Raw genomic sequence first — 18,853 nt, forward strand, 5'->3', positions numbered from 1 at the left:
CTAAATCTTGCTGTTCGTTGGTGATATTTAACGTTAATAAACTTGTGGCTGCTCAAAAATGAAAATTTTCATTTGCTTGCTGCACAGGAAGCTCGGCAGGTTTGTGATGGGGCACAGGGGATATGGCCCACATTCTGACCTCCCGCAGTACAGCGCTGTGTACGGCGACGGTACAACATAAAAATGAGTAACGACATCATGCTGTGTGCATGCAGAATATCATGAAATATTAGACCTATGCTTGTTTTCATCAAAGTCACTGAGTGTTGCCTTTGACTCACTTGAAATAGGATTATGATTCTGATACGCTGTCTTCAGTTTCGTAACAAAACGAGTACCATAAAGAAGAGTAATTTCCTCATCTTTTATAGGAAACCTAGGTCACTGATTGAAATAAAATCTCTATCTACCTGATATATCTGATATAAAATTAGTTCTGTACATACTTATTATATCTTTGTAGAAGGAGCATCTCTAATACATTAAAGCCAAATATTTTTTTTAAAAGGTAAATGTTAAGTTAATGCAAAAAAGAGGTTCCATATTACATGTCCATGGAGTCTGGTCACCAAAAATAGATTGTAGTCCTGGGGTAGATACCTGGCCACACTGAAGCTAATTCTGAAACCACTATTGATTTCCAGGGGATTTCATGAGAATTAAAAGTACATTTTCTAGTTTGTTTGTTTGTTTGAATTTCATTACTCCCTTTTGTGTATATTATGCGGTTTGGAGATTTTAAGTAGAAAAGTATTATTTTATCAAACACAATATATTGGCCAGCTGTGGCTTTCTATTTGGGAAATGTGGGGAAATAAGAAAACGTGAAACTCTATTTAGGATTCCAATGAACTGTATGGACAGCTCATTGCTGTTTAATGTAATTGTAACTTTTGCAAATAATCTTAACTAGTTGCCTTTAGCTAATTTGTGAGCTGTTGTTCTAGGGTTTTTTTTGGTTTTTTTTTTTATATTATGTCTTACTTTTCTATTAAGCATAGCAACCTGGTCTAGTGGAAGGTGTCCCTACCCATGGCAGGGGGGTTGCAACTAGATGGTCTTTAAGGTCCTTTCCAACCCAAACCATTCTGTAATTCTATGATCTACTGTTTTTTAAAATGCTGTGTGTTTCATTTCTGATGTCATAGCCATGACATGTAACCTACCATCTGCATCAGTGCTGTGATGTTTTTTTCTCTACAAAGTGTGTTAAAAATTTTGCTATATATAGTACATGATGATCTGTTATGACATTTTTCTTCATGAGGAGGATGGGAAACTAACTCATGAGTTATTTTATCTCTTGTCATAAGTGAAGATAAATGTCATAACACTGATCAGCCTTCATGTGTTCTGAATGTGCAGTTACTTGCATTTTCCCCTCACTGTTCTTCAGGGCTGAAGTGGCTGAAATGACAGGTGCAGCAAATGAAAAGCGCCGAGAATGTGTGGGGAAAATAGACAACTCAATACTGAAAGATATTGATAACTTATACACTGGTATGTCATCAGTGAAATAACACCGATGTTATTTCACAACATCATACTAAACTAGAAATATGAACTTGCAACATTTCTGTCTGCATGTGTAATCTTCAGATACATTCAGAAAGAAATCATTGTTTTGAAAATATGTTCTTTGCTACTTGCCTTTATATATACGTGCTCTTATCTGTTGTTGCCTAGAGCTCTATAAGATTTGAAGTTCTTACAGATCTGGTTCCTGCTAAGGAAGAAATGATGTGGTGCAGAATTTGGATTTTTTTATTTACTTACTTGTTTATCCTTGAACAATCCTTGTCAGTATTCAATATTCAGACAATCTCCTTTTCCAGCAGCCTCAATCAAAATACCAGCACATGGTTTTCTAATGGCATCTCTGTGCCAAGGAAGATTAAGGGATATAACAAGCTTTCCAGCAGGTTTCAGCAGCACCAACCAGCCTGAACTAATACTGCAGAATTTCTGCAGATGTGTTGAAAATCAACTTTTGACATTGTGTGTAACAGTGCTACCAGGTGACTTCTAGCCATACACATAAATTTTGCTGTAGTTAAATTTTAAACTGTCACCTAAGAGCCTAAATGCTGGCTTTCAGAGAGGCTGACCACCTGCGTTCCCTTAGACCTCGTTTTTTCAACCCATCTCCCATGTTTAACCAAAGCCAAACTCAGTCATCTTTTGTTCTACTGTTTGTTGCTGTCTGATTAAAAAACATTCAGGTCTGTTAATAGTAAGCCTATGATGGACTCTTAAACCAAAGTGGTATGGTAGCGACATGGGGGCAGCTAGTCGCGTTATGGATTCCATAAAGATCTTCCCAATTCTTTTCCACGTTTCCTTCTCCTTAAAGCAAATGTGCGTATGAACTCCTCTGGTATTAAGCTGATCTGGGCATGCCTTGTCTGTCATATAATTATGAAAACATGGAGACTTGCACCCATAAATGTAATCTACACATTGTGTGTGTTTATCTGTGTTCTTGATACTACAGTTAACCAGGAGGGCACGGCTATGACTGATGACCAAGAATCACATTCAGGAAATGAAGTTCTGATCTGGAGAAAGTGATATGAGAAAAGGCTAAACAGAGAACCACATAATGATTCTCAATATTCCTTTGGAGGAGGGGGCCACATCTGGAGGTCGCTAGGAATTAATGGGCTGAATCTGTCCGCTGGAGTTTCTGCATGTCTTTTGAGGTGACCAGGCCGTCTTGTCACAGAGCAGTTGTTACATTCTGCAGGTTGTAAAGAAGCTTAGGTAAATGTTTTGAGGGATATGCAAAGCTCTGTCTTATATTATTCTTATTAGAGATATTCTGGTTGAAACGAATGGTTGCATTTTTCCTCTTATGCAGGGTTAGCACTCTTTTTTTGCTCTAGCTTGTAGATGTCAGTATGTGTAAGTGCATTTCTTCTGAATGGTTAGCCTGATGAGGGTAAGGAAGGATATGCAAAGCAGACTCTCTTTCCCAGGTTCCCCAAATCCAAGTGCTGTACAATCAGGAAATGCATTATAGCATCCATTGTTGCTTCAGCAGGGAAAGCGTGCTTTACATATGCAAATACTGCTCAGAAGTTTAACTTAATAATTATCAGCTGGAGTCTCTATTGATGAGCAGCTGAGGCTAATCATCAGCAACAGAATCTGAATTAACTACTACTAGGCTTTGATTGAGCATACTTGTCTCATGCTTGTGGTTACTGTGGCAATTGTAGAAACCTATAGGTATTTTTATAATCTTTTCTAAGCTTATAGATGCTTATTTCTTGTACTTTTTGTACTCTTAAAAAACACCATAAAATGCTGTATTTCAGACTTTTCCCCTTCCTATCTCTTCCACAGTGTTTTACTGAGCAGAGCCAACATAGAATGGTTTCAGTCTTTTACATCCCACTGCCATGAATGATAGTCACAGTACTGTGTACAGCTGCAGGGATGCATTTGGGCACATTCTTTACCTTAGAGAGCTGTAATGGATGCCTGCTGTTGATGATGTGTTCTGCTGTATCAGGGCCTCCGAAGTTACCTTAACACCAAGCTCACACCTGAACATAGAGAAATCTCTGGACATAAGATATCCAAATGGTTAATGAAAAAAGAGATTCAGCTCCTCCATAGGAAATCTTCAGATTAACAGATCCCATTGTCTTCCCTCCCACTCCTACTGTACACCAGGGAAATTCAGCTGGCTACAAATACTTACCCTGCAGATATCATTCATATGCCTTTTCCTAAGTGTGCTTTATTATTCACATCACACTCCTACAGTCCCTCCACAGCTTCCCTTCTAATTACTCCCTGCTTGCCCATTCCTATGAATAACCAGTGGCATTCACCCACATTCTGCCATTTAAGGCAGTTAGTGGTCCGTCCTACTATGAATTGGATTTCTTGTTTTCCAGGAGGTGCCATTGTAACTCCGGATTGTAACTCTGAAGATTTATAATTGAGTTGCAGAAGGTTTCAGCTTCGGGGCACAGACACTCACTAGACAGTGGTTTGTCTCTACCCCCGTAGTGGAGGTGGTAGAGGGGAATGTTTCAGGGCAGAGGCAATCGGGCTAGCTAAAACTAGCTCCACTGACCACCTAAACCGAGCTGGATGCTTTGCACCGCAGGAGGTAAGAAGTGGTGCGTGACCCTTTGGGTCAGCTAAGCTGTGGGAATGGTGATCTCTAACGGAATGGTGATAATGTCTGCAACTGATCTAAAAGAGGTCATTTATTTGTGCCCCCAAGTGACCACTGCTAATTGTGATGTGGTTGTTTATGACAAAAAGTCATTGCTAAGTGATGGCCGGTCATTGGCTCTGTAGAGAAGTGCTTCTGCCAAAAATACTACAGGCAGCACCTCTGAGCCTGCATAGGGTGGTCAAGGACAGAAAGGGTATTGACCCCCTTCTCCTGTTTCGGGATTCTCTGCAGTATACTTGCAGAACATTGTTGTAGGAGTTTTCCCTGCAATACCTGTTTGGTGTCTGAATATTTGAGTCTTCCGAGCTGTCACGTTGGCAGTCTTTACCTGCATGCAAAGCTTCTGAAAAGAGAGAGAATTTCCCTCTAGCTTTGTGGAGAAAGGGCTTCCTTTTCTCCTCTTTATCCCCTCCTTTCCCAACTTCTACAGAAGTGGTTTGCCAAAAAATCAGCGTCTTTACAGGAATGGGGCTTGGAGAAAATAACAATTCATCTAGAGCACAGATGGCTTATTTAGAATCTAATAGGTATTAAAACATTATTTTCCCCAAGCTTTACTCCTGATATTGATAACGTGTTATCTTTGCCAAGTTCCCCTCTTGATAACATGTTATCTTCGTCAAGCCAAGTCCCTGATAAAATCTTATTTTCACTCAGTGCTTATTCTGATAAGACATTATTTTCTTACATCTCCACTCCCAATGGAAAGGGGGAAACATTACTTTTAGTCCTTTTCTGGGAGAGGCATATATTTTGCCAAGGCAGTGCAAAGCAGGGAAAGGAAGAACGAGAAGAAAACAGAAGAAAGAAAAAAAAAGTTATTGTATTCTAGGCAAGGAAATGGGGAAATTGTTTTAAGACTTACGGGCTCTTGTTTTAAATTTGCTAATAAGCTAACATTTATAACAGCTAATAAGCTAATATTTCATTTGAAAAAAAAACTATTAAAAGGAGCCACATCCATTTTCAGGAAAGATGTATGAATATGTTTAGATTTTCTTTCCCTCCTTCTTCCTGCATTCTGTTCCTACATGCTTTTTCTTTACCTAGAGTCTTTTACTGTTTACCATCCCTCTTATCCCTGTTAGAAGTACCAGAATTACATTCTCTCAGCCACCACATGAACAGCTGTCTGCAGCTGTGCATCGTGATGCCATCATTGACGGTACAATTGCTAACTCTTTCCAAGACACAACCCCTTCCTCACTTTGTGTGCAGAGCAAACGCAGCAATGTGGTGAGTGGTTCTTGGACCACTCCGTTTAGTTATTTAAAGAGACTGGAAGGTGTGTCATGAACAAGGCAGGGGAGCATCGAAAGAAAAGGGACAGCTTTGTAGTTTATGAAGTTGACTCTGGCCTGGAAAATTGTTTCTGCCTCTGCCACTGAGTTCATTACATGATGTTCATAAAACAAAGCTATTACAAGTGACTGCTAACTATTTTTTTTTTCCATTTTCTGCATTTCCAGCTTGCAGACTCTTACATTACAAGAATGTTAAGCATATACCGTTGCATATGCAGGTGATGAGGTCTGTCCTCTGAACAAATGAAGTGCAGGAAAGGTGCTTATTTGTTGAAAAACTACATCAGAACCATCTCAATTGTGCATCCAAAACTAGTATTTTATTTTGGCATTAATGACTCCAAACTTCTCTGCCCTGCCTGTAAAGAGGGACTGATAGTACCACCTTTTCTAAAGATAACTTTGAAAAATAAGTCACTGATCCCTGTGCTGCATTCAAGTATTACAGGGATGAGTATAATAGGCCAATGAGGGAATAAATAAGTCTTTTTTCAGAGTAGGGTATGTGTGGTCACAAACTGAATGATGAGCTGAAACAAGCTACTGAACAGCTGTGAGCACCATCCATCCTGTGCACACATTGATGCCAAGGTTCTTTGGAAGTAAAGTGGTGATCACGCAGTTAATGATCCTGTCATCAGGCACAAGGGAACGACAGCAAAGATTGGACAGGAGACAGTCATTCTCACATTTCCAAACTTCTGAGTGTTTGACTTTTATGGTGGGTTGAGCCTGGCTGGACGCCCGGTGCCCACCAAAGCCGCTCTGTCACTCCCCTCGTGAGCTGGACAGGAGAGAGAAAATATAAAAAAAAGCTCGTGGGTCGAGATAAGGACAGGGAGACATCACTTAGCAGTTACCGTCACAAGCAAAACAGACTCGGCTCAGGGAAATTAATTTAATTTATTGCTGATCAAATCAGAATAAGGTAATGAGAAATAAAACCAAATCTTAAAACACCTTCCCCCCACCCCTCCCATCTTCCCGGGCTCGACTGTACTCCTGATTTTCTCTACCTCCTCCCCTCGAGTGGGGCAAGGGGGATGGGGAATGTGGGTTGGGGTCAGCTCATCACACACTGTCTCTGCCGCTCCCTCCTTCTCACACTCTTCCCCTGCTCCAGCGTGGGGTCCCTCCCACGGGACACAGTCCTCCATGAATTCTCCAACATGAGTCCTTCCCACGGGCTGCAGTTCTTCATGAACTGCTCCAGCCTGGGTCCCTTCCATGGGCAGCAGTCCTTCAGGCACAGCCTGCTCCACCGTGGGTCCCCCACAGGGTCACAAGTCCTGCCAGGACCCTGCTCCAGCGTGGGCTTCCCATGGGGTCACAGCCTCCTTCGAGCACCCACCTGCTCCGGTGTGGGGTCCTCCCTGGGCTGCAGGTGGAGATCTGCTCCACCGTGGACCTCCCTGGGCTGCAGGGGGACAGCCTGCCTCACCGTGGTCTTCTCCACGGGCTGCAGGGGAATCCCTGCTCTGGGCCTGGAGCATCTCCTCCCCCTCCTTCTGCACTGACCTGGGGGTCTGCAGGGTTGCTTCTCTCACATATTCTCCTCTCTTCTGACTGCTGTTGTGCAGCAGTTATTTCCCCCTTCTTAAATCTGTTCTCCCAGAGGCACTACCACTGTTACTGATGGGCTCAGCCTTGGCCAGTGGCAGATCCGTCTTGGAACCAGCTGGCATTGGCTCTGTTGGACACAGGGGAAACTTCTAGCAGCTTCTCACAGAAGCCACCCCTGTAGCCCCCCTGCTGCTAAAACCTTGCCATGCCAACCCAATACACTTTGCAAACCTGATGTTCTGTGGGTGTAGGGTTTTTGTGTACGATACGTTTAATTTCCAAATCCACTGACTGTCGAGGGCTCTTTTGTTCAAGAAGAGGACAGTGGGAGGCCGTCTCCCTGCATATGAGCAGCAGGCAATAATGTGATGCTTTAAGTAAGGCTGGCCTGCAGTGGAACTGAATGGTTCAGGTTTGGGTTCAATAAAATGTGTTAGCATGTGCTTAAGTACCATTAACAGCAGTGGAAGTGAACACAGATTTAGCACTTAAAGGACATGCAGAAGTGCCTAAGTGCAACTGCTATTGCCTAAGTCGAAGGCTGATGGTTGATTGGTGTCTCGTGTGGAAACAGTCTCTTCTTACCAATGAACATGTAATTTAGCACATATGTTGTCCTTGCCAAATCCCAAGAAGGGTTTATGCTTAATACTGATGGGAGCAGCTTTTCTGTCAGAGCTGAGGAAACTTGTTTGGGCAGTGTGGAAAGGCTTGGTTGTCACTTCTTGTGCTGTCTCTGTCTAGTGGACATCAGCATTCAGTGTTCTTGCTGTGACATCTTTCAATGGCACAACTTTCTTCCACTGAAACTTGGAAGCATAAGTTCGAATTTGCCTCATTTCATGTTAGAATGAAGAAGTTCTGTGTTCACAGATCTGGAGTAAATTGTTTAGACTATATTCCACTATTAAGATGGTTATTTGGGCAAGGTTTTCTACTTCCAGCTGAGATCACACTGCAGTGATTCACAAAACGGCACTGGAGAAAAAAATGCCTTGGTGAGTGAGAGAATAGGCACCTTGGGATGCCTTAGCACCTACTCATGGAGGCATATATGTTGAAGTACCAAACTATTAACAAAAAGAACTTCATTCATTGCTGCCCATATAACCAATACCTACCAGAGCATCCAGCTGAGCAGAAGTGCATAGAGTCCTAAGGTGTTAGATGATTAAAGCTGAGCTAGAGCTCGAAAAGAAAAGGGATAGTTTATCTGCTTACACAGAGCTTTTATGTCTCCGTAGTCCAGACTGCAGTCTTCTTATTTTTATTTTCCCTTAGGGTCTATGGAGTTCTTTACAATCGTCTTTCTGGGGAAAAAAATAACTGTGGAATGAACTTCAAATGATTTTGCTCATGGCCTTAACAGGGCGAAATTCATGAGGGTGGTTGCCTGCTTTCCCAGCTCTTTCTGCAGTATGTTGGCATTTGGTTAAAATTGTTATACTGCTAGTCCTCAAAGGGTGCACTGATAATATGAATTTTCAAATGTGAACAAATGTGAAATGGATCTTGTATCTTGTAGTCAGACTGAAACATTATCTGTGAGCCGCATAACTTCCTCTTATCTCAGAGGCAGCCTAGAGTTCACTGTCATCAGTTAATTCATTATAAAGGCATTACATGCTATTAGGCAGGGGAGGAATAATAGCTAAAACACATAGAAACCTCTAGATGTTGTAAAAATGCCAAAACCCAAGTAGTTTGCACTTAAGATAGCAAAAGAAATGTAAAAAATTAAGGAAAAAAATCCCACAACATGCTACATAAATTTGTCTACCTCAGGTAGTTCCTAACAAAATTTTAAACATTTGAGTTCAGATCGGGGTTGTCTGAGAAATTCCAGATCCCTACTTCTGCACTTGTCTTCTCCTCAGAATCAGGGTGAATTTTTCTTTCCTACACTCTGCTTCTTTCTCCCTTATCCAGCCCTGCAGTTAACCCTTGGCTAAACTTTGTTTTTTCTGTGGCCCTCTCCCCAGGAAGCTTCCAATGCCACTGGGTTCTTTTCAGGACTATCACCTCTCCAAGTCTGATAACCGTAAAACTAGGAACTTAGTGTTAATGCTTATCCTTTAGGTTTTGTATATAAGAAAATTCCACTGCTTCAGTCCCTCTCCTTTCAAATAAACTGCTAAACTGCTTTCTGTAGGCTTTATTTCTTCCAGTGTCTTAAGGTGCGCTGCTTAAGTAAGGTTTAATGAAATCTCTTGCCTTAAACACAGGTGACTCCACACATACAGAAGCATTCAATAATCCAGAGAATTCATAACTTGCACTTTGACAAGTTTTCTGAATTGTTGGACCTACTATGATGATAAGTCATTGACTGATGTCAACCATGAAATAATAATTGTAGTTTAAGCCCAGCCGGCAACAAAGCACCATGAAGCCGCTCACTCAGCCTCCCCCTCAGTGGGATGGGGAGGAGAAAATAAAAGAAATGCTCGTGAGTCACGACAAGGACAGGCAGGGATCACTCACCACTTATGGTCACGGGCAAGAGACAGACTCAACTTGGGGAAGAAACAAAATCAATTTAATTTACTACCAATTAAATAAAAACAAGGATAATGAGAAGTAAACCCCAACCTTAGAACACCTTCCCCCCACCCCTCCCTTCTTCCCAGGCTTGACTTTACTCCTGATGTTCTCCACCTCGTCCCCTCAGCGGTGCAGGGGAACAGGGGAATGGGGGATGGGATCCGCTCATCCCACCTTGTCTCTGCCGCTCCTTCCTCCTCAGGGGGAGCACTCCTCACTCTTCTCCTGCTCCACTGTGGGGTCCCTCCCACGGAAGACAGTTTTCCATGAACTTCTCCAACATGAGTCCTTCCCATGGGCTGCAGTTCCTCATGAACTGCTCCAGCGTGGGTTCTTTCCATGGGCTGCAGTCTTTCAGGCACAGACTGCTCCAGCGCGGGCTTTCCCCTGGAGTCCCAGCCATCTTGGGGGGCATCCCCTGGGCTGGGGGGGGACAGCCTGCCATCTCCCCACAGACTGCAGGGACATCCCCTCCTCCCCCTCCTTCTGCACTGACCTCGGTATCTACAGAGGGGTTTCTCTCACATTCCAATCCCCTCTCCGCTGCAGGTTTTCCCTTCTTAAATCTGTTATCCCAGAGGTGCTACCGCCATCACTGGTTGGGTCAACCTTGGCCAGGGAAGCTCCCAGCAGCTCCTCACAGGAGCCCCCCCTGCAGCCCCTCCCCTGCTGCCAAAACGCTGCCACACAAACCCAAAACAAATAATTATTCAGGTTTATGTTTGAGTTTTTTGTGGACAGTGGGATTTTGCGGGTCATTTTTATTTCTTTGGTATGGTTGTATTAGCGCAGAAAGTCTGAAGTAAAAGGCTTGACACAGATAGAAAAAAAAAAATTAAAGCCGAGACTGCCAAGGCCCCAAAATAGAGCAATAATCCCAAATGAAGAATAAAAAATAATAGCTTTATTATTATTTATTGCACCATTCAAAAGTGTACTACTTGCTTCAGAGCATAGCAATGTTCCTTGCAGCGTTCCCTGGGAGTTCTTTTGTCCCAAAGTCACACAGACCTCATTATGTGTTATGTTATTTTATTTTGATTTAGATTAGATAAGAAGTGCCTAGACATCAGCTCAGAGCACTCTGCCAGTTACTTAAAACTATAAAACTCAAGTGCAGTGCAATCAGTTTAACTCTTCTACCAAGCAGCACACACAGTCAATCAAATATTAGTGGTCCCTCACATTAGTCCACCTACTCCTTCTTCAAAGATGAGGTGAAACACACAGTCCTTGCATTGCCTTGAAAACTGATAAGAAGCAGATCAGGGTAGCATGTGTCGGTGTTTACCTACTAGGCAGTAGCTCCCAGGAGGCATTTTGCCACGTCTGTGTGCTCACTGAAATAAAAATACCTTCATATGTCCAGTCTCTGGTAATAGGACTAAATCAAGTAGTACCTTGCCACCAGCCTTGCCAACCTCAGATGTGCAAAAATGATGAGTTAGACCGTCTCAACACTTATGACAAAAATTATTTGATTTCTCAGTCTTAAGATCAAACTCAGTTCACATTTGATTTTATACTTTTATTTCAAACAGGTCCTGGAATTTTCACATTATCATTTGCAGCAGGGAGTTGGGGTGTTACGAACATACCAAATACATCAACATACACTTGAGAATAATCAGCAATGTTAGTAACAAAACATGGCTTGTCCAGCTGTATGAACCCTGAGGAGATCATCCCAAAAAATGTTTTACACTTAGCACTATATAAGAAAACATGGATAATTTTTATAGTAAATCAATACATTTCGACTCTTTATATATTTCAGATCAAGAAGCTAGCTGGTTGTATATTTCCTGACATGATTTCCTTACTGCCTTTTACATACTAGCAGAAATATGTACTACTGAGAAGATAGTAGTGGAGTTTACTGGCATTTAAAGCTAAGGCTGCATAAACACTGAGCTGGTCTCATTAGTTGCTGCAACTTCCAGTCTGAGGCAGTGAGGTGATATTTCAGTCTCTTTCTCAGACTATGCTGTTTCTTCTAAATATTGTGTAGAAACAGTTTAGCTGTTCTCATGAATATAGCTACAATTGTTCAGATGTACCAAATGGTACCTTTTTTGTTCATTTTTAATTTTGGCAAAGCAACATTTCTGACCTGTTGATTTATGTCCGTAGAATAGCTAAAGAGATGTCTAAATTTTTTCCATATTTTGAAATTGTGATGAATGTTGTTCTGAGATTTACTTCCATATCTTGCTACCTTTTCTGGTAATTATTTGTGAAGGTAGCAGAATCCAATGACTAGAATAGGAGGAGATAAGCAACATCTATGCCATACTGGATATTCACCAAGTAGGGAATTATGATTGCCAGTGAAGTCTTTAGCTAGATTTGCATTATAATTGTATGTCTGATGATAACACAGGTTAGTTGTTGTGTGGGTGAGTAAGAGTGCTGTTTTTCTTTTTATCTGAGAGTGTCTACACAGTACGCTCTTGCTGTCCAGTAATAGGAATGCAATATAATCACATCCAAATGAGTTTTAGTCTACCTAGCTGAGATATCAGCAGCTGAGAAATAGCACAATTTCAGTTCCATGCTTTCCAAGCTGGATGGAGAAAGATACCTCAGTATTTTATTGCAATTCTAATTGTACTGTGGCTCTGTCCTTAATGTTGACATTTCTCTATTGTTGCACCCGTGATGTGCAGGCTTTTCAAATCTGTCATTTACTTTTTAATAACGATTTGCTTGAGTGTTCAAGTTCCAAAATATCAGTGGCCAAGCTTCAGAATCTGTCTTGAGACATTTTTCAAGCTCAGATGTACCCATAAGCTTTGCTAATGGTTGGTTTGGGTTTGTGTGGCGGGGTTTTGGTAGGAGGGGCGGGGCTGCAGGGCCAGCTCCTGTGAGAAGCTGCTGGAAGCTTCCACGGCTCCAAGATGGACCCGCCGCTGGCCAAGGCCGACCCAACCAGTGACAGCGGTAGCGCCTCTGGGAGAACAGGTTTAGAAAGGGGAACCTGCAGGGAGTGGGGGGATTGGAATGTGAGAGAAACCCCTGTGTAGATCCCGAGGTCAGTGAGGAAGGAGGGGAGGAGGTGTGCCAGAGGAGGTTTTGATGTCCCCGCAGCCCGCGGTGAGGCGGCAGGCTGTCCCCCCCCAGCCCATGGAGGGGAGCGGGGGAGCAGATGCCCACCTGCAGCCCGGGGAGAAAGGACCCCATGCCGGAGCAGGGGGGTGGATGCCCTCCAAGATGGCCGCCGCTCCACGGGGAAGCCCACGCTGGAGCAGGCTGTGCCTGGAAGACTGCAGCCCATGGAAGGCACCCACACTGGAGCAGTTCGTGAGGAACTGCAGCCCATGGGAAGGACTCAATTGGAGAAGTTCATGGAAAACTGTCTTCCATGGGAGGGACCCCACAGTGGAGCAGGGGCCGAGTGCAGAGTCCTCCTCCCCCTGAGGAGGAAGGAGCAGCAGAGACGAGGTGTGAGGAACTGACCCCAACCCCCATTCCCCATCCCCCTGTGCCACTGAGGGGACGAGGTGGAGAAAATCAGGAGTAAAGTCAAGCCTGGGAAGGAGGGAGGGGTGGGGGGAAGGTGTTCTAAGGTTTGGTTTTACTTCTCATTATCCTTGTTTTGACTTGATTGGTATTAAATTGAATTGATTTTGTTTCTCCCCCAAGTTGAACCTGTCTCTTGCCCATGACCATAAGTGGTGAGTGATCCCTCCCTGTCCTTGTCTCAACCCATGAGCTGCCTTTATGTTTTTCTTCTCATCCCACCGGGGCCGGGGCAGAGGAGTGAGCAAGCAGCTTCGTGGTGCTTTGTTGCTGGCTGGGCTCAAACCACGACAATTGTAAAAATAATAAATTAGAAAAATTTTGCAGGAGAAAGTCTACAAGCAAATGCAAGATATTCTATCCAAATTGTGTATTAAAACCAGGATAGCTATTTATATAGATAACAGGAAGTGTGTACACCTGTATAACTCAACAGTGGAAATTAGAAGTGAGGTTTTGATTTCTATAGCTGTTTTTTCATTAACTTAGTGTAGAGAACTGCTCACCATTCATGTAAATATGAAACAATGGAAGAGAACAAGCAATGACCAGGTCTTCATATCACCAAGATAGTTTTGAGTCAGAGGGTGAGAAATGTACTTGTTGAGGAGAACTGCTAAGAAATAACTGCATGATTTCCATTTTCTAAACAACTCAAGCTGGTGTTGGTTTGATAAAGCCAAAGGGACTCTGCACTGGAAAAATTATTAAATAGCAAATATTTTTTTTTAATACATGCAGGTGGAAAGTTATTTCAGAGAAATACCTTAATATAAGATACTCACATATCTTCACCGTAAAGGAATGTCTTGCTAATTATGACACTGGGGATAACTCTCACTGTCTTTTTGCTTTGTTTCAATTTGATTTCACTTGAACATTTTTGAACAGTAGTTTAGTTTGAGGTTTTTTTACCACCTTTCAAGCATTTGTACTCTTGTGTGTATATATAGCTTTATTAAAGTTATGTGAAAATATATCTCCTTTGAAAACACATCAGCTGCCTCCCTATTTGCTCCCTTAAAAGTTGGTAGCAGTAGTGCATGGGGAAGTGATGGCAGAATGTGCTGCAATTGTCATCTTTGGTTATGGACATTGTTTTCAGGTTAATTTATCTCTTTTTTAAACTTTATATCTAGCTCATTTTATAATGCTGTTTTGAACAAAGAAGATACCTGTTGAAAATGCGAAAATGAAGTGTTTCATATTTCTGGAATATAACTTTTCAGTTTAAGGTGTTGAATTGAACCATTTTGCTTTTTTTCAAAATTCCCTTGTTGTCTTTTTCCAGAATTTGACCCACACGTGTATTTAATGTTTCTGTCCTTCTGAACCTCTTTATTTCTCAGCAAGCACATAATACTGTGTTGCTGAATAAAAACCATCTGCTCCTCACATGTGAGTCAGCTGGGACTACTGTTTGGCACAAAATGGTAACCAAAATGCTGTAGCTTGACTGTGAAGGAAATGGGGAATAGGAAAATTATTTTGTCTTGCATACATTTCTAAAATATTTTTAACTATATATTAATTGTCTTCGAATTAAATCCTTCTGTTCTTGACTGTCTTCCCAGACTCGAGGCTGGCAGGCGGCCCTATCCAGAACAAAAGAAACACATGCTTATCTTTTAGCGTGCTTTTAAAATTAGCAGGACCTGTAGCTCATAGAACTTCAGCATTTGTCCAAGTTTACCACGCACTTAAGTGTCGCCTTGAAGTGCCAAGTCTGCGTAAAACGTGGCTGTATTTGAAACACATCCCTGCCTCACGATGCTGACATTAAAGGAAAACGCCACTTCAAGTGTATTCTGACAGAAGCGTTCTCTTTCCTTCTCCTGCAGATGGGAAGCCAGTGTCGTTGTCTCCGCTTGAATCCCAGCCCCACAGTCCTCGGTACACGGCGTCGAGCCAGCGGGAGCGCGAGAGCTTGGAAGTCCGCATGCGGGAGGTGGAGGAGGAGAACCGCGTCCTTCGCAAGCAGCTCAGCCTGGCGCAGAGCCGCAGCCCCTCGCACCACCGCGGCAATCACTCCAAAACCTACTCCATGGAGGAGGGGACGGGTGACAGCGAGAGCCTGCGGGCTGGCATTGTGGCGGGGAACAGCTCCGAGTGCGGGCAGCAGCCAGCAGTGGAAAAATGTGAGGTAAATAAGCACAAGGAACCTGCCAGAAACACTTGGTAGATTTGAAAAAAAAAGAAAAACTTGATTGATTTGATGCTTTGAGGACATTGCAGATTCCTGTCTCCTTCCCCCTGAAACTTTGTGCTCAGAAACCAGCCTCTTAAAGGACTACTGGGCGCAACTTTCGAGATAATTTTTAATTATTCTTTTTTTTAGAACTTTAAAACATTCAATCATCTGAATATCTTTTGAGCTATTATTTGATCAGGGCTTTTTGTCTTTTTCATTCTTGTGTCCCCAAACCTAGTGTAAAAATCAAAGCCTTGTTCCAAGCTGACTTCAGTACAGCTGTGCTGAGAACGACCTGTGGCAAACTGACCCCGTGTGTTTCTAAATTAAATGAAAGCACCACAGTGCTTTGAAAAGCCTTACTCCTTTGCTTGTGCATCTGTACTAGAACAGTTCAGGGTTTACCATTAATTAAATTGTGGCTTATGGAGCCAGCCTGTGCTTTTGAGTTACTTTCACGAGTGTATCTGGATGTTACTGTGGAACGAGAGCTGTGCACAAGAGATGTGGTGAGCTGCAGGGAACACGAGATCTGTTTCTAAGAAGGTTTTGGGGGGTTGCTTTGGTTTGGCTTTCCCCATTTTATGCCAGTAGTTTTGTGGATGTCATCCAGCTATTTAGTTGTCAGATATCTGAATGATGACAGTTCTCAATATGGATAGATCCAAATCAGAAAGTCTTGCTTAAAGGCCTTGTGCTAGTCACAGCTGGTGAAGGTATAAAAAATAACTTCCTCCATTTATTTCTACAAAGAGGGTAATGCCATATCACCTTTTATCTTGCTTTCTGCCACTGGGAAGATAAAAGTTGAAAGAAAGTAAGTGGGAGAGAAAAAGAAGTCCTAATTATCTCTTCAGATAAAGTCTGTTTAATGGGCAGATATCAAATATCGTTTAAAAATGAATTATTGCTTTCCAGTTGGACATCTTTGTCCGTCAGTGTGGAAAAAAGGAACCAACGTTATTTCAAGGAGAAGGAAAAGGAGGAGTCTGGTTTTCATTTTCCCTCCTCCTGATAATGAGGGTCTGATTTTCCTCCCTGTGAGCATTTTGGCATTTCTTTTAATAAGGGAAGGCTCAGACCATCAATAAACAAACCTCACTTCTCCCTTATTATCATGCCAAGGAGTGACGAGCTGAATCTCCCTTCTCAGTTATTCAATGTACCAACCAATTTGGGACACAAAAATAGCAGCTTAAAGGAGGAATAGTTTAAGTGGCCTTTCTGTTTATAATGTGTTTTGCCAATAAATTTACTTGCTCAGTGGGGTTTAGCATGTGCTGGAGGCAATGGTTATAGAAAATACGAAACCTCACTTTATTTGCCATCCCCCTATCTCACCGCACACTATTTTGATAACGAAATAGCTTTTTCTTCTTTTTCTTAAGGAATTCACTCAGTAATTCAGTAATAGCAATGGAAGTTAAAATTAAACTTCCTTATTATCAGATTTGCCAGGGGTCTCATCGTTTATCCTATTACTGTAGATTCTGGTTCCGTGTTTGTGTGAATAGTATCTTGACTCCATTCACCCTCAGTTTTCAGTGTTTCAGAAGTGTAAACTAAATCTTTTTTAGCCTCTGACCCTGGAATATATCACAGCAAGAGTCAACAACTTGGGTAGAAAAAGACAAGGGTTCTGGAAGAATACTGGGGCTCTGGGGGAGACAGAGCTAGGAATAGGTTGTTTACTTCACTGAGTCAGTTCTTTGAGATTTACTGAAGGTAATATTACAGAATCTAATTTGGGATGGTCTTTAGTGATGATTAAAACATTTGAAAATGCAGTTACAATGAATTAACATTAAATCTCTGATAACGCGTAATCTGTATGATAATAATTGTGGTCTATATCAAACAGTAGTGGGTTTGTTGCATTCCAGCCACCGCTTCCTACTCTGTTGCATTGCAGGAGAGCTCTTCTGGTATTATAAAATGGACCAGCATTATATTGCAAGAAAAAAACAGAGTTCCAGCCAAGGGCCTTCTCCCTGGAGGGAGCAGATCCCTGTCATGCCTTCCTAGTAGGAGATGATTTTAACACAAACCTTGGAAACAGAAGTAAGAGTAGTCCTTACACAGGCGTAGGCACAAATAACAGGCTTCAGAAGGAGAGCATAAAGCCAATGGAAGCTAACAGAATTATATGACTCTTTCTTACGATATTATCCCAGTATCTTTCCAGCTTGTGCCTCCATAAACTGGGCATTTCGTTTGAATTAAGTGTACATTTATAAATATTTTTAAAAGATATTATGTATTAGAAAAAGGTTAATTAGCAGCATAGCATTTAGTAAGTTAGCAGAATACTTAACACTTGAAGCATTTTTACAGGCATATTTGTATTGTTACTATTCTCAGTGGTGTTGCTCAATAGGGTTACATGTGTAGTGCTCCAGACCCACAAAGAACAGGCCCCCACCAACTTAAGCACCGTAACCCAGGAAAAGCAGATGTTACCTGCCTCTGGGAACCATTTGTGGCATATTTACATTTTTGTAACATGCTTTTACTATCTCTTAACCACATAACTGCAATGGAGGGCCTGGCTAGTACTACTTGAAAATTATTGAAGTATGAAATGTTTTACCAAAGTTTATTTTTAGCTCTAAGAACTAATTAGAGTTTGTTAAGCTCTTTATTTCACCATTCCAAAATGTAGCCTGAGGAGGAAAAAAAAATAACATCTGTTTATCTAGGCACCTTATACTCCTTATCAGCATGGGATCTAAGGCCCAGTTCTTCATGTTGTTTTGGATATTTTCTTTCCATTAATATTACCCCAGAATGGACTTACATGAAATACTGCTTTTAGAAACAGTTTTTCCTGGTCTGAAGTGGCTAAAGTAATGGTTTCTAAACTGTGTTAGCATGCACCTTGGTATTATTTAAACCCCCTTTCCTAAAGAAGCTAAACTTCCTTAAATGCCTTGAAGCATTTAAGGGCCTGAGTGCTCCCTAAACTATTTAAAACCAAAAATAGTTCTTCTTGTGTCCCTGATCCCCCAACCTGTAGGAAGAACAGCGTGATTGACTTCCACAGTGTTTTGATTACCTATTTGTATCCGTATGTATAAACACAGGAAGAATTCATTGAGTCTGGAAAGCAAGATGTATCGTCATTTAATCCGTTGCTGCAATGACTTCCATTGTCTAAAAGCAGCTCCAGTGAACGGCCTGGTCCAGACTTCTTGCAGCATCTACTAGTGATGGAACATGTCTATCATTCCATTTAAAAAGAGCATTGTAGGAGGATGGACACTTTCAAGAAGCTCAGTTTAGTCCTGCAGTGACTTCTGATTATCCAGGCTAGAGGAGTTTGGCAACTAGAATTACCACAGATTGCAAACAGTGAGGAGCAAGTGTAGCATGCAGAGCCTCGGTGTGAGATGTTCGGAGGGACACGTTGAACCAAGCAGACAGGCTGCTGCGTGTTGTGGAAGTTTGAACATTCTTTGCTTACGTGGCTTCACTTCTAGGTGTTAGCTGCAGTCATCGAGTCCAGGGGTTGTGTGAATCACAGTGGCCAGT

The 18,853-nt window shown here is 42.1% G+C and overlaps 1 protein-coding gene across 4 annotated transcripts in view; it reads left to right on the top strand.

The window, feature by feature from the left end:
• The window catches only part of LARGE1 (LARGE xylosyl- and glucuronyltransferase 1), a 286,503-nt gene that overhangs the window by 123,516 nt on the left and 144,134 nt on the right, over positions 1-18,853 (top strand). For all 4 annotated transcript variants that reach the window (XR_011328841.1, XR_011328842.1, XM_069807359.1 and 1 more), the window contains one exon: positions 14,973-15,274. Coding sequence is in view for 2 of the 4 variants with exons in the window: in XM_069807359.1 (XP_069663460.1) it covers positions 14,973-15,274 (302 nt within the window). In the remaining 2 variants the exon portion in view is untranslated. The remainder of the gene's footprint in view (positions 1-14,972; positions 15,275-18,853) is intronic.

The sequence above is a fragment of the Haliaeetus albicilla genome, chromosome 19 (assembly GCF_947461875.1).
Source record: "Haliaeetus albicilla chromosome 19, bHalAlb1.1, whole genome shotgun sequence".
Classification (NCBI taxonomy): domain Eukaryota; kingdom Metazoa; phylum Chordata; class Aves; order Accipitriformes; family Accipitridae; genus Haliaeetus; species Haliaeetus albicilla.